The sequence below is a fragment of the Neurospora tetrasperma genome (assembly GCF_000213175.1).
Source record: "Neurospora tetrasperma FGSC 2508 unplaced genomic scaffold NEUTE1scaffold_6, whole genome shotgun sequence".
Taxonomy (NCBI): Eukaryota; Fungi; Ascomycota; class Sordariomycetes; order Sordariales; family Sordariaceae; genus Neurospora; species Neurospora tetrasperma.
In genome coordinates this window covers 2,611,406-2,627,699 of record NW_009799104.1, presented here as the reverse complement: position 1 = coordinate 2,627,699, position 16,294 = coordinate 2,611,406, and the positions used below count along the sequence as shown (strand labels likewise).

The 16,294-nt window shown below is 32.1% G+C and overlaps 1 protein-coding gene across 1 annotated transcript; it reads left to right on the top strand.

The window, feature by feature from the left end:
* Nucleotides 1-1,101: 1,101 nt before the first annotated feature.
* Nucleotides 1,102-3,412, top strand: NEUTE1DRAFT_113111 (uncharacterized protein; the record flags this gene model as incomplete). Its single annotated transcript, XM_009856277.1, has 8 exons — nucleotides 1,102-1,443; nucleotides 1,534-1,589; nucleotides 1,646-1,735; nucleotides 2,086-2,112; nucleotides 2,188-2,359; nucleotides 2,500-2,889; nucleotides 2,932-2,948; nucleotides 3,034-3,412. The coding sequence occupies 8 exons, from the start codon at nucleotides 1,102-1,104 to the stop codon at nucleotides 3,410-3,412; spliced, it is 1,473 nt and encodes a 490-aa protein (XP_009854579.1).
* Nucleotides 3,413-16,294: the final 12,882 nt, after the last annotated feature.

The window sequence follows — 16,294 nt, the reverse complement described above, 5'->3', positions numbered from 1 at the left end:
AAGAAAGAAAATAAGTCCAATCAAACTTAGATCTCAACTAAACGAAAACTTCAATATAGATTACTACGGAATGCTTCTTCCTACCCGGGCGAAGACTGAGGATTCTGCACTTCCTTGGCCTGTTGCAAAACTTTTTTTTTGTACAGTGGAGAAAAGCTAAGAAGCCTTGCCCTAAGCAGTTAAGTAGTCTAGATATAAGGAAGGGGGGTAGTCTATCTATAGCCCGGCTTGGCTCAGACTGCCTTCGGCAGAAGTGGGCAGGCTTAGTGAATAAGACTAGGTTCTATGCATTTTCAAGTACATGCATTATCAGGGCAAATTCCTATACACCAGTGTGGTATAGTGGATAAGAAAGCCGTTGCAGCACCGATGCTGTCACTAATCGCGGTTGGAGGAAGCGGGGAGATGATGGATCATCCGGTAACGCAAACCGAACAGTCGGTCACTTCATTCGACCCCCTCGGTATGCATGGTGTTTTATTATCGGTTGTTTGGGACCACCACCGCCCATAGATGTTAGTCTTTCTTCGACGTTCAGGTTGACTACGCCTTAGGTATCTCTCTTCCGTAACTGTAAGTGACGCCACGCTGTGCCCGGATGCTACTGTACTTGTAGTAAGTAGGCAAAGACAATCTGTAACGGCACGTAGGTTTCGAAGGAGGTGGCGTATAATGTGCGTTTTCCATTCCTTTCAAGTTTATACATTTACACAACCATATCGGCTGCCAACTTGTCTCGCCATTCTTTGCACGCTGAATCTTCCAGGTTGCCTGCTCAAGAGTGAAGCGGACCCGGTAGCTTCCTCCCCGTTCATCTCAAACTCATGCGGCTACCTTACCCAGTACTTCGGCTTGGACGCGGGTTGGCCGTTAACCGATAAGTCAGTCTTAACGAGACTACAACGACTCTGGCACCCCGATCTGTGATCCCGCAGCAAGTCCCTGACTCTCTTCCTACGTCGTACAGTACCCGGCTGATCTAACGGGACCCGACTCGTGCACTCTCCACAGTGGCTACTTCCCGTAATCTTTCCGCCCGGTCCAGATGGTTTAGAGGCCAGGAGTTGGGGGGCCAGGTGGGGTCAACCGCTCCGGTTCCCCATGTCCGGATGTCCCCGGATCCCGCGATGCCGCACCTGTTTTAGTGCCTGTCTTATGGATGCGGGTGCTAAGGCGAAGGAGGCGGAGGCCGGGATCGGGAGATTGTCCTTGATCACCATGAATCATCACTATACCATGAGCATGGGTCCCGAAGCACTCCCGTTGCCATGTCGGGCGTGGCTACGGACACGGTTACCGACAACTATTGAGTCTGCACCCCAACGGCACCTCACCGGTGCGAAGACTACCTCTTGGGGTCACCTACCCCGGAAAGACCAGCTTATCGTCATCACTCTCGCTCTCGCTAGGTTGAGTGAACCGCTTGTCCAGACCTCTCTTCAGGTAGGCTCTCCATAATCCGTCATGCAGCGAGCGGCTCAACCATTGCTGACTGTTGGCTATATCAAGTCCTATATGTTCTACCAGCTGTAGTGGTTCAACCCCGACCTTCCTGACTCGACTATTGCCGGCCAGGCTGGCATTCTTCAGTCAGTCTTTCTCCCAATGGTGTATTAAGCATATATGTCATGGATCGCCGCCGTAGCGACATGTTAGCGGTCGCCGTTGCGGATCTGCAATTCCAAATCAGTGCCAGTTTTACAGCTGCCCAATTTCTTACCGCTATGCTGTGGGGGTGAGTTGCCGACTCTCCTCGGTGTGGCCGCAAAATCGTGCTTTTGATCGGTCTCGGTGGTACAAGTACATTTCAGGTAACTATTTCAGCCGATGCTCTCATCATTCAAGAGTTTTGGTCACTGTTTCCGTGCTTCTGCTAAAGGTATCTTTTCAAAGTGCTATTATGCGTCGGCTTCGGCCTCTCTACTTCGTTCTGGGAAGCTCTTCTCTTTAGGTCTTTGGGTGGAATGACGAACGGGAACAAAGTCGTTCTCAGAACCATGTAGAGGTAGGTATGGCCTGGATGAGTAATTGTACTTCAATTGGTGCTAACCTCTCAAATCTTGTGCTGACATATCGTGCTTACAGGATTAGTGAAATTATCAAGGAGAAGAAGTAAATTCACCTCTTGAGCCCGGGACCTTTGTCCTTCTTTCCCGCCGACCCTAAACAATGTAATGGGTATGATAGATACCAGTCCAGGGCCTTTCTGCCACTTCCTATGACTTTCAACATTGGCATCATTATTGGTCCTATACTGGGCGGTCTTCTTTCAGACCCTGCGGGAACCTATCCTGACAGGTTTGGCAAAATCAACTTCTTTACACACTTCCCATATGCTGCTCCAAACATTCTGTCGGCGGTGTTTCTCTTTTTCGCTATGATTTTTGTCTGGCTTTTCTTGGAAGAGGCAAGTTTATCTCATGCTGATCATGTTACCCCCCACCCTCCAAACATCAAAATTCAAAAAAGACGGGAATTTCGCTTCTGTGACTCTATCAGACGCTGGACTCGGGTGCAATGGTGCGGGACAGGAGCCTGGAACTGGAGCAGAAGCTTTGGAGATGCTTTTCTCGCGGTGACACGGAGGCGTTCTATGCACTACTGGCATCCACAGACTCAAGTGCCGAGCTGGAGCTTGGTTCTGCAATCGAAGAAAGGAAGTCCTCAGTCAAGCCGACGTACGGTGGTGCTGGAAAGCATCATCAGGTCCGGAGGCGATATACTCAGCGGCTCCCCTTCCGACGCATCTTTACGCGAAACGTCAGCTTCACACTTGTTGCAAACTTCCTCCTTGCGTTTCACGTGGGTACCTTCAACTCGCTGTGGTTCGTCTTCCTTACCACCCCCGTGTACGACCCAACCAAAGCCGCAGCGCCTCCGAATGCTTTGGTGCGGGATCCCCCATTCATCTTTACCGGGGGCTTATAATAGGCCTACAACCCCATGAGGTGGGTACGGTCAGAAGCTGGCACTTCTTCCTCCTGTTTCTTCCCATCACTTACTTCATAGTGCCATACCTACCTCTAAGCTTAGTGCCGAGCTCTTCGCCGCCGCCAAGCCCAAAGGACGGCATTGCAGTTTGGGTGGCCATGGCCGGAGTGCCACCCTTCAGGTCGCTGGACGTACGTTTGTGTTGCCAGCGCAGACCATTCTAGTCAACAACTGCACTCCGCATCCCGGTGTGCTGGGTACGGTACACGGCATCGGGCAGAGCGTTAGCAGTTTTGCCAGAACCTTGGGGCCCATGCTTTGTGGCTTCTCGTATGGCCTTGGCCTAAATATCGATATTGTTGGTGCATCATGGTGGGGTTTGAGCGCGGTAGCTTTACTCGAATTCCTGGCCAGTTTATCAGTGTGGGAAGGTGATGGACATGAGATATGGTTAGAGGGTGACAACGAGGATGACATGTAGCATGCGAGTGCGCAATTTTAGAGCTAGATGCTCAACGCAGCGTATCGTGGGCATCTTGATTATCCTACAAGTTGCGGTTAGCAGTGTACTTTTTGGATCCTGTCCTTGTCTGTCTTTTCCTTGGAAGGGACTTACTTGTAGCTGGTCGAAAGGGAACATTAGTATTATATGGGAATTCCTAGATGCAATAATAAACATGCATGTCATCGGAAATCCTTCGTGGCGCAATTGGCTAGCGCGTCAGACTGTTAATCTGGAGGCTGTACAATATAGCACTGGTATGTTTATTAGTTTGGTGCTTTGGCCATAGGTTGAACAGGGGAGATATAGAGCTCTTATTAGCTTCCTTAGAGTTTTCGTTTGGAGCGACCAACAATGACTAGGTTCTAATACGCTATAAAAGCCTCTTTTTATACCTCCATCCGTCTCCTTGAAGACCTCTAAACTTGGAAAATATAGAAGGGTAGTCACCTTTTAGTACCTATCTGTTTGAAAATAGAATACTTCCTTACTTTCAGGGGCTCTTAAGTGGAGATGGGCGTTTTTTGTACCAAACTAACTAATATACTAGGGTTAGATTGTAAGTTCGATCCTTACCGAAGGAGTGTTGACTGTTATTGATCGCGTTATTACTTAGGGCGTGTTTGGATACTCTGAAATGGGGCTCTGAAACGTTATTCTGAACTGGCTTTTCAGAGGAACTGCACAGACCCTCCTGAACTGGATTTTGGTAGCAAATACCAAAATTCAAGGGTTCACCCAATTCCTGTTCAGAACAGCATTTCAGAGCGCCGTTTAGTACTCTATACTCTCAAAATTTTGTATTTATTTATTTACAATTAGTATAACTTTCTTATATACCTTCCTTACCATATTCTTCTACCACCTTTTTATCTTTTTTTTCTTTAAATAAAGGTGTAGTGGTTGTTGTAATTGATTGAAGGTAGAGGTTGTAATAAGGGTTGTTACATATTGCAAAAGATATACAGAATTTCTAATCTAAAGTGTCATTTTAGGAGCCTTTTGGGTTCTGAATGAAAAAGACAAGTTTTAGAGTAACCTATAGTATTTAATTGGCTTAAAGTTAAAAGTGGAGACAACTATTTCAAAGTCCCAATTTTTCAGCAATTTTAGAGTATTTAAATACGCTCTTAAATTTTCTAACTTCTAAACCTTTTGTAATATTTTTGGGCTATTTGTACACTCTAGTGTATATAAGCGAGCTATTAATGAAAGAAGAATTCTAAAATTACTTAAATAATAAGATTAAAGCCGAAAGGATTCTATTATGAGTATTAAAATTAAGTAAATTAAAGGAATACTATTTAGTAATCAAATTAGAGAAGGAGTAATATAAGGAAATTATAAAGTACTTCTAAGAAGGGAATGAATTATTAATAATACTAAAATAAAGGAATAAAGAATAGGAAGGAAACAATTATACTAATTATAAGTACTATATAAATTACAATTATAATAGAAACCGGAATACTATCTATTTAACGCTTAATTACACTTCAAAAGTCCCTTGAAAAATTCTATTATACAAATCTAATTTATAATAATATTTTAATATTATTGAACCCAATTATCGTTTAAAATAGGGCAGCCAAGGGTATTAATAACTATAAGGCTACTAAGGGTAATACAATTACTATTGGAGCCGGAGACCGTACGAATAGAAATAGCTATACTACTATTATTAAGACCGGATATAATACGCGTAGGAGTAATTATACTACTACTAGAAATAAAAATAATATAAGTTAAATTTATTATACTATTAATATTAAAGCCGGAGGGAGTACAACCGTAGAGGATATTCCTTATATATAGTATATAGTATCCTTTCTACTATAAAGTAATGGTATTATAGTATAGAATACGAAGAAGACTAATAATATTATATAAAAGGTTATTTTATATTAAGCGAACGTATATATATTTGGAAAAATATTAGGTAGTATAAACGAAATTTATTAGCTTTCAACGAAATCCAGCCGAATTATTTATTATTATAGCAATAGCTATGCACTAAATAGTATTATATATATTATAGACGCCGATTAGAACGTCCAATATCTATTTCTTAGTAATATAATTATAGGTTGTAGTTTAGGGGTTGGTAATTAGGAGTATATATTAATTAAAAAAGAAAAATAAGAAAAAGAAAATAATAGGATTTATAGGAAGCTTAGATAAAATAAGTTCTATTAGTAATAATCCTACAAAAAGCTTTGTAGCTATTGGATCTCTAATTAGAATTTAGGACTATAATAAAATTTAAAATATAATAAAAGTAAAGGATTTTATAAATAGTGTTAGATAGGTTAATAATAATATTCTTTTACCCTAACTATATAACTATAGTACTTCATTAACATAGGGTGCTTCTCTAATTCTCTAGAGGGGAAAACCGATGGCGTTAAACGCTGCCGGGTAAAAACCCCTAACTTTATTTCGGTTGTAGTTTACCTATACTGCTCCTACTTTACTTATAGTTATAATAATTCTTACCTACCGTTATAGCGAACTAATTTCGTTTCTTCCTTCGCTATATTATTCTAATACTAGAATAATAAGGATAATAAGAATATAATTAGGGACGTCGCCTTCCTTCGCTATTTTTCTATTTTAACTTTTATTACTCCTTTCTCCGCTTTCCTTCCGCTTCTCTATTCAATTTTCCTATTTACGTCCTTACCCCTCCGCCTCGTCACTCCTATTTATATTTACCTCTACTCCGTCCCTTTACTTTCTAACCCTTAATTCTACTACTATTTATAATAATATAAAAGCCCTCCCCTCTATTTATATAATCTTCCCTATAATATCCCTTTCTAATTCCCTCCTACTTTTTTTCTTTCTTATAATAATATTTTCCAAAATAGCTTCCTCTAATTATAACTATCCTAATTTAATCGACTTTATTTCTAACCCTAAAGTCTCCTCGTTTAAAGTATTTTTAAACTTTATAGTTTTGCTTAATTTTATAGCTCCGATTTACTTAGAGCTTACAATATTTTCCTATATCCTTCGTATCAATCCGGACTTTATAACTCCTTTAAACTAATATAACCGTCCCTCCTATTATCCTTAATTCTTATACTAATCCGTCTAATATTATTTATAAAATCCCTTATCTTTATCATATTTTAAATTTTACTATAGTCCCGAAAATTAATTGGAAGCCCGCTGCTCCCAACGACTTTTATAAGATTATCGCTAGCAAAATTTACTTTATTTCGTCCTCTAATAGGTCTAGTATTCTCCCTTTCTCCTTATTTTCCTTCCCTAACTAACTTCTATTCTTAATTACTAACTTCTAAAATATAATTTGTATTTTTATTACTAATTAATATATATTAAATATCCCCGCCGGCCCTTATAGCGCCCGTAATACTATTTAATTAATAATTATTATTATAATATTAAATAGTCCGGCCGGATATTATTAGAAAGTGGACGCCTTCGTTTATACTACTAATTACTTTACTAAATATATATATAAACATTTAAAATATAATAATTTCCCTAATAACCTTAGTATTTTTCCCCATACTCTATACTATAATGCTATTACCTTTTAATAAAAGGGCTACTATAAAATATTTACAAGGGATATTCTCTATAGTTGTACTCTTTCCGGTTTTAATAGTAGTATAATAAACCCGGTTTATATTATTTTTAATTTAACGGTAGCGCAATTACCCCCGTACGTATTATATTTAATAATAATAGTACTATTACTCCTACCCGTACAATCTCCGGTTCTAATAGTAGTAGTACTACCCCTAGTAGCCCTATAACCCTTAATACCCCTGGCCGCCCTATTATAAACAAAAATTAGGTTTAATAATACTATAAGGTTATTATAAATCAAATTCGTATAATAGTACTATTTAAAGAACCTTTTAAATGTAACTAAGTATTAATTAAACAATACTCTAGTTTTTATTATAATTATAATTTAAATAATATTCATAATTAATATAATCGTCTCCTCCCCGTCCTTCGTCCTTCTATTCCAATATTATTCGTAATTTATTTTTATACTAAAAGTATTTTATAATTTCCTTATATTACTCCCCAACTAATTTAATTATTAGACAGTACTCCTTTAACCTTCCTAACTTTAATACCTATAATAGAATTCTCTTAGTTTTAATTTTGTTATTTGAGTGATTTTGGAGCTCTTTTTTCGTTAGTAGCCAATTTTTGGTATCTAATTAGAAGAAGCCTTCTGTATTAAGGTATTTTAAGATAATATAGGCGAAGGTCTCTTTTTTTAGTCCGTAAGTATAAACGGGCGTCCGGAAGAGAAAGGCCCGGAGTCCTATAACTTCCGTTCTAACTTAGATTAGGAAGGAGCTCTTCACTTTAATTAGTAGGTATAGTTCGTCGTTATCTTCCTCCGATATTCGAGTTCTCCTCTTTTTTTTTTCTTTCTTCGTATTAACTATATATTGTTAAATAACTTCGCCGCTAAATTTAAGGGTAAGGTCAGTAATAGTAAATTCGTACCGTCGACCTAATTTGGCTACCGCCGCTGCTAACTAGTAGTTATAGCGTAATACCTACTCTCTATTCGTTGCATCCTCCAACCACTCCTCTCTATCAATAGTTGTAGGTTCCGGGAATTAGATAGGTTAATATAAAAGTTAAGAATAATAAAAGAAATAAATATACCGGTTCGGAGGGATCCTAAAATTTATATTACTAGAAAGTATATAAGAGAATATTGTAAATTCTAGGTAAGCTGGGGCTATAAAATTAAGGGAGGATGTAGAATTTAAAAATACTTTAAGGCAAGAGACTTCCAGATTAGAAGTAAAGTTGATTGGGCTAGGATAATTATAACTGAAGGAGGCTATTTTAAATAATATTATAATAGAGAGAAGGAAGAAGGAATTTAGGAAGGGGTATTATAAGGAGGATTATATAAATAGAAGGGTAAGCCTTTATACTATTATAAATAGGGGTAGAATTGAGGAATAGGAAGTAAAGGGATAGGGTAGAAATAAATATAAACGAAAGTAATAAAGCGGAGGGGTAGGGATGTAAACGGGGAGATAGGATAGAAAAGTAGGAGGAAAGCGGAAGAAGGGGTAGTAAAAATTAAAATAGAAAAGTAGCGAAGGAAGGCGATATCCGTAACTATATTTCTATTATTCTTATTATTCTAGTATTAGAATAATATAGCGAAGGAAGAAACGAAATTAATTCTCTATAGCGGTGGGTAAGAATTATTATAGCTATAAGTAAAGTAGGAGCAGTATAGGTAAACTACAACCGAAATAAAGTTAGGGGTTTTTACCCGGCAGCGTTTAACGCCATCGGTTTTCCCATCTAGAGAATTGGAGAAGGACCCTATACTAATAAGGCGCTATAGTTATATAGTTAGGGTAAAAGAATATTATTATTATTGAATTAAGTAATTAAACTAACTCTTTAGTTAAAATAAAATTTAAAGTAATATACTATAAAATAATATTAATAAACGGAGGAGGCGGTATATATTAAACTTTAAGTACTAGAATAGTAGGATAGTAGTATAACTTATTATTACTAGAATATATAATAATCTTCTCTGTAGTAGATTTTTATAATTGGCTAAAATAGTTGAATTAATAATAAGGGACAAAATAAATCTCTATACTGTACGCAATTAGATCCGTATAGACGGCGCGTCCAAAGCGCTAAATTAAGTCCGCAACGTTATCTAACTTAACCGCGCCGTATTATACTATATACTATATATCCGGAATATTTATACCTATACCGAGCGAAATAATAATAAGTATTATTTAGTATGTAGAATTAGGCCGCTTAAAATCCTTATATATAGCCTTCTAATCTGTAGGACGGGTATTAATATTATATTTACAAATTACTTTTATAATATAAGAGGGTTTATAGCCGGAGGCTATAAAATACTATAAGAGATATAACCGAATAAAGAAAAGTTATAGTTTACTATTAATATAAATAATAGTTTTTAGAATATAATAAATCTTAAGTTAGGGGTTACTAAATATTATTATACCGAAGATAAATTTAAACCGCCGGGAATCTTTAAATACACTTAATAGAATTAGCTAAAATACTATTACAATATTGGATCGGTCGATAGAAGTATAGATAATAGAGAGTTTGCCTAATCTGTAACCCTCTAAGCGGAAACCGCTATATTTATATATATATATAATTATACTTTATATATAAGGGTAATTATATACCCAAACTAAGGATTATTAAATAGGATAATAATTTTAATAGTATAAATTTTTATAAATTGCGTTTAAAAGGTGCGCTATTGGAATATAATATATATTTCGTCTATAGTAATAAATGTAATATATTAATTGAATAAAACCATGCGTAATGAATCTATAAACTTTACGTATATAGCCTATTCTGGACTAAGGAGAATATACATATAAGTTTTAAACTCTAAATCTAATTAGAAGTAAGAGTACTAATATATAATTAGCATATATCTATTTAAATTTAATAGTGGGGAGAATATAGCCCCCTCTATTAGATTTAGACTAAAAATATATAGGTTCTCACCTTTATAATAGATTAATTAATTGAAATAGGTTGGGTATTAGGAAATTTAATAATAGTATCCTACTATTCTTTATTCAATCGACTAAGTAGTATAATCTAAATAGTAATTTAATTAATTAAAATAATAAATACTATTTCAAAGATAATAGTTTTACTATATTCTATACGAACAATCAAAATTATATTACTACGTCGGTAAATAATATAATAAATGAATCTAATTTAATTAAGTTTTATATAATGTTGGTCTAAACCCGTAAATAACCCCTAATTTAATAAATAGGTAATAATTATATTAATAAAATAGTATAATATATCTTTATTATTAATAGATACTATATAATACAATCCTTAGGCAATCCAATCTTAGAGAGTTAGCTTAGGAAGTAGAGACAAATTAAATTATTAAAAACTAACAATACAATAAAACAACTCTATTATCTTGTCAATATTAAATCTATAGCCTTTGATTATATATATAAAGTTTTATATATATATAATATATTAGGATACTAAAGGACTACCGCCTCGGGCACCGGGAACCGGCCGGCATAAGCACGGAAGGAGATTCGGGATTACCGGGGATAGAATATTACAACGCTATAATACTAACGCTCTCTATTATCTTACTAGACTCTTACCTAAGAGTATTAGGACAACCGATACTTCCTTTCACCTTACTAACCTCGAATTCGGGAGCACTAAAATATTCAATAAAATAGGGTTATAAGGGGGATACTCCGGCGCTATATTATAGTAGTACGCTAATTGGGAGTTCTATAACTATTAATTATATTGGAGTAGAATTTGTACGAATATAAAAGTAGTCCGAATAGGCGTTCTTCAATATAATCAGTAACTATTAATATATTTTTAAATTAATTCCTAACTTAATATCCTCTATATATAGCCGCAATTATAATTACTTTAACCTACCTTTCCTTTACGTCTTAATAAATTAATAGCTCTTCTTCTAAAAATTAAGTTAATACCGTTAAAATAAATATATATAGTAATCGGTCTATTTCCTAAATTATTAAAATAACCCCTCGCCCCTCTTATACTACTACCCCTTTAATTACTATTATTAAAACTGTATAACCTCTTCTACCTTTATTATAATAATACTAACCTACTATAGAGTTTATTAAAAAAATAGTAATAAAAATTACCCTCCTACACCACCCTAAGCTCCCTACTAGTACCCCCAACCTATCGAAATTAATAAATTTATATATAAGTAAGAATTATTTGAATTTTAATTCGTTACTATTAAATTCCTTTTAAATTACCTTCTATTATAAATATTTTAGTAAGATTAATTCAACTTCGTAAACCTCTCTAAATAAATTATTATTAATAATTACCCCCCTATCCCTACTAATTTTTATTATTAAAATTATTTCTTCTATAATTAAATCTATATTTCTATTATACTTTCCTCTATTACCTCTTCTCCTACAATAATTATTATAATTATTTTCCTATCGCTTATAATTTTACCTACCTATACCGAATATTATTCTAAATATAATATTATTAAATTTATAGGCGAAAGTTTCTTTCAATTCTAAAATTACTTTTATAATATTAATACGTATTTTTACGAATATTCCTATATTTTATTTTTATTTACTATTTATTATATTAAATATAACCCTAAGAACATTTAAATTAAATATATATTAGCCCTTCGGACTAAGTCCGGTTATAATACTATTTACAATATACTAACTTAAAATAACCTTTGTACCTTCTTAGAAATAGAATATAATAATAATACCTAAACGATTAAATAGTCCGCTTTTAATAAATTTAAATATATATAGTAAAGCGCCTACGAAATAGTCTATAATTTTTATAATTATTATTATTTTAAAAAATTCAACCTTTCCTACAATTAATTAAAATATATTTGGGTTATTATATAAGTTAATTAATTATATCCCCTATTTAAATAAAGCATCCTTTCGACGGTTAATATTAATATAATAAGCAACGTAATAATATACGTAAAACGGTTAAAGGGCTTAAAAAGTATTAAACCATTTATATTATATTATTAGAATTAAATATTTTTAAAGTATACTTAACTAATTTCTTTATTTTAATTTACCCCTACCTCCTTATTAAATATTTTCCCTCCTTCGTTTTATAGTACTAATCCCCCCCAATTTATTCCGTTATCCCTTCCCGGCTTTTCCAATAAATCCTAATCTTATTTACCCCCCTCTATAATTAAAAGAATTATACATATAATCGTTATACCTAACTGAAAGTGCTAAATACCTACTACGAATATAATATAATTAATTATTTTATATTAACCTACTAAAACCGAATTTACTTTAATTATAATAAAGTTAACTACCGGTAATAAAACTATCCTATTCCTATAAGCGCCCTATTATATTGTATAAATACTATACTAATTATAATTAAAGTAACGGCTATATTAATTTAGAATAATATAGGTAAATCGCAATTGTATTTAAAAATACTATTATTCATAAAGATTTATAAAAATTAGTAGAATATTCGAAAGTTAATAAATTCGAACGTAGAACTAAATTTAATTAATAAATATTTATTCCAATCGAACGCGAAAATTAATTCTATACCCTATTATTTTATTAACTTCTCCCTTCAATTTATTCCTATATATAGTACGATTACCTCTTTAATTAAAATATATAATTCTTATAATACTAAATAAATAAAATAAATTATATTTACCGTTATTAAATTCCCGGCCGTAGAAATTATTTTCGGTTACTCTTAACTTTATAAATAGAACTTAAATATCGATTAGCGGTAGCGAATATTCTAATTTTATATCGAAACCGGCAATCTAAAATTAAATATAACGCTAGCGAAGGAAATATACAACGGTATAACTATTTTGATAGAGCCGAAGTAAGATTTAATTCTTATATTAAACCTTAGGGAAATAGCAAAATTAAAAGAGGGTTTTCGCCCTCCTACGTATACAAATATCCTATATAGAATCCCTTTTTCCTTAGCGATAGAATTCGTAACCCTACCTATTATTTTAAAGTTATCCAATACCCTATAAGCCCTTACCCCCCTATTAAAGGTCTTCTAAGTCGCGCTTAATAGTATTCATTTACTACTAATACTTCTATTAGAATTAATACTACTAAAGTTTCTGGAATTACTAGAAGAGTTAGGGAACGAATTTATTATTCTTAAACTAACTATTCCACTAAAGTATAAAGAATTCTAATCAATTTCTAAAGCCTCGGCAATACCCTTACTTTAATATAATTATTTAAAATATTACATTAATTTAATTAAGAGAAAATCCGCGCCTTAGGGGCTAATTTATATATTTAATATTAAAAAATTAAAAATATTACGAAAATAATTATCCGAAGCGCTCTAAAAAGGGTAAGTTCAACCCTCTATCAACCCAATAAACGCCCCTATCATTTTTATTCTAAAAAAAGGCAGAAAGTTAAAGCTCTATATTAATTTCGAAGTATTTAATAAAGTAATAAAGAAGAATCGGACAGCGCTACTCCTTATTTAAAAAATCCTAAACCAATTACTATCAACGAAGATCTTTATAAAATTGGATCTAAAGGATATATACTATAGGATTCGAATTTGGGAAAGAGATAAAGAGAAGATAGCGTTCTATATAAAATATAAATAGTATAAATTCTTAATTATACTAATAAAATTAGCAAATATACTAACGATATTTTAAATATATATTAATGATATATTAGTAGAATTAATTAATACTATATATATTGCTTATTTTAATGATATTTTAATTTATAATAAGAATAAAGAAGATTATAATAATTATATTAAAAAAGTCCTTTAATAATTACAAAATCGAGACCTCTATATAAATTTAAATACATATAAAATTTATATAAAGAAAATATTATTCTTAAACTATATTATTTTGCCGGAGGGCATTTCAATAGACCTAAAAAGAATTATAATAATTGTAAATTAAAAAGACCTAATAAACGTTTATAATATTTAAATATTCTTAAGGTTTATAGAGTTTTATAAACGCTTTGTAATATTATATTCGAAAGTAACTATACCTTTAATAAAACTATTGAAAGGGGATAAATAAAGAATATTCGAATTAATAAAGGAAGCGGAAAAGGCATTTACAAAATTAAAGCAATTATTTTAAGAAATACTAATACTATATTACTTCGATTCGGTATTAAAAATCTGAATAAAAATACACGTATTAGACTTTACAATTAGGGCGGTTTTTATATAATTATATAATAATAAATAATATTTAATCGTATTCTTTTCGAAGAAGAAATCGCTAGAGGAAACGAGGTATAGGGTTAGAAATAAGAAATTATTAGTAATTATAAGGGCGTTAAAAGTATAAAGGCAATATTTTTTATATATAAATAAACTGGTTTTAATAATTATAAATTATTTTAATTTATAATATTTTTGAGAGAAGGCGCGGGCGAATATAAAGTAAAATCGGTAAGTATTAAAATTAATAGTATATGATTTCGGAATAAAATATTAATTAGGAAAGTTAAATCTAATGGACGGGCTATTAAAGAAACTATAATTATAAGGAGTAGAATTAGAGAAAGGAGGCGAATATTTATTAATTAAAATTATAAAAGGGGGTAAAGCGAAGAAATGGGTAATAAAGAACGGCTGAAAAGTAAAAATGCTAATAAAAAGGGTAATTTTAATCGGAAAAGAAAATTAGAAAATAGTAATAGAAGAATAGGAATAGTAGTAGGATAATATTGAGGAGGAAGTAAATTAGGAATTAGAAAAGGAAGAAAACAAATTATATAAAGGGTAGAAGAAACGGCTGAAAACGGAAGGAAAGAATAGGAAGGAAGGGGTATTAATAAAGAAGGTAAAATTTGTAAGTAAAGCCGCTACTAATATAAAAAAGGAAACGAAAGAGGTAATTATAAGAAAAATAAGCGTATATATAGTAGTAGTAAGGGTATAGAAGGATAATAAGTACTTACTATTAATAGAATAATAATAATTAGAGGCGTAGAAGGAAGATCTATTTGTTATTAGAAAATTATAGAAGGACGGAGAAGAATAAAAGCGAATAAAGAATTAGAAAGTAGAGGAGGACGGAACTCTATAATACTACTATTAAATTTATATTCTAGAACGTATATGAGCCGAGTTATTCTACGTTTATTATAATAATATAATAACTAAATACCCAAGTTAAAAAAAATACTAAAGTAAATTAATTAATTCTATTATTAGCCTACTATTACAATTAATATCGAAGCTTATATTCGTAAATACCTAATATATTAGAAAATTAAACCGTTTAACTATTAACCTTATAACCTTCTAAAATCGCTACCTATTCTTACAATTCTCTAGTAAAGTATTTTATATAACTTTATTACCAATTTACTAAAATTATTCAACCCTATATTTAACTAAATTTACAATATAATTTTAATTAATATTTACCATTTTACTAAATATACTTTATATATTCCTACCTAAAAGACAATTAATACTCAGCAATTCGCCTTCCTCTTTTAATAGGATATTTTTTAATAATTTAACCTCCCAAACTCTATCGTTTTAAATAAAAATAATTTTTTACTAATTAATTTTAGAATATATACTATAAATTCTTAGATATCCGTAGGCGTTTTAATATAATTTAATACCCCTAAATAAATAAGTAAACGGAAAGGCAAAATTAAAACTTGAATTATATTTCTAAATTTTGTATAAAATAGAACAAACTAATTAGGCCGAAAAATTTATACTAACCCATAAATATATAATTACTATTTCTATATTATTATTAGAAAATCCCTATTGGAATTACTCTTTGGGTATTATTTATAGGGGCCTACAAACCCAAATTAAGGGCGAAAAATAATACTCCTTATAATAATTACTAACCAAATTACAAAATTACCTTGAAGTCGGGTAGAAATTATTAAAGCCTTAGGAATTATTGATTAAAAATACGTAAAATAATATAATAAAGCCCGGAAACTAAAGGAATTCAATATAGGGAATTAAATTTTACTTAATACGAAATATATTAAATAATAATACCCGAGCGCCAAATTAATTAATAAGTTTTTAAAACTATTCTAAATTACTAAACTTATTAAAAATAAGAAGATAGCGTACTAATTCGTACTCCCGGCGCAATACCGAATCTATTTAATATTCCCAATTACCTTACTAGAATTATATTATAATAACCTAACTATAGCTATACTATAAAAAGAAATTATAAGTATTGAAAAAGACAATATTTGATACGAAGTT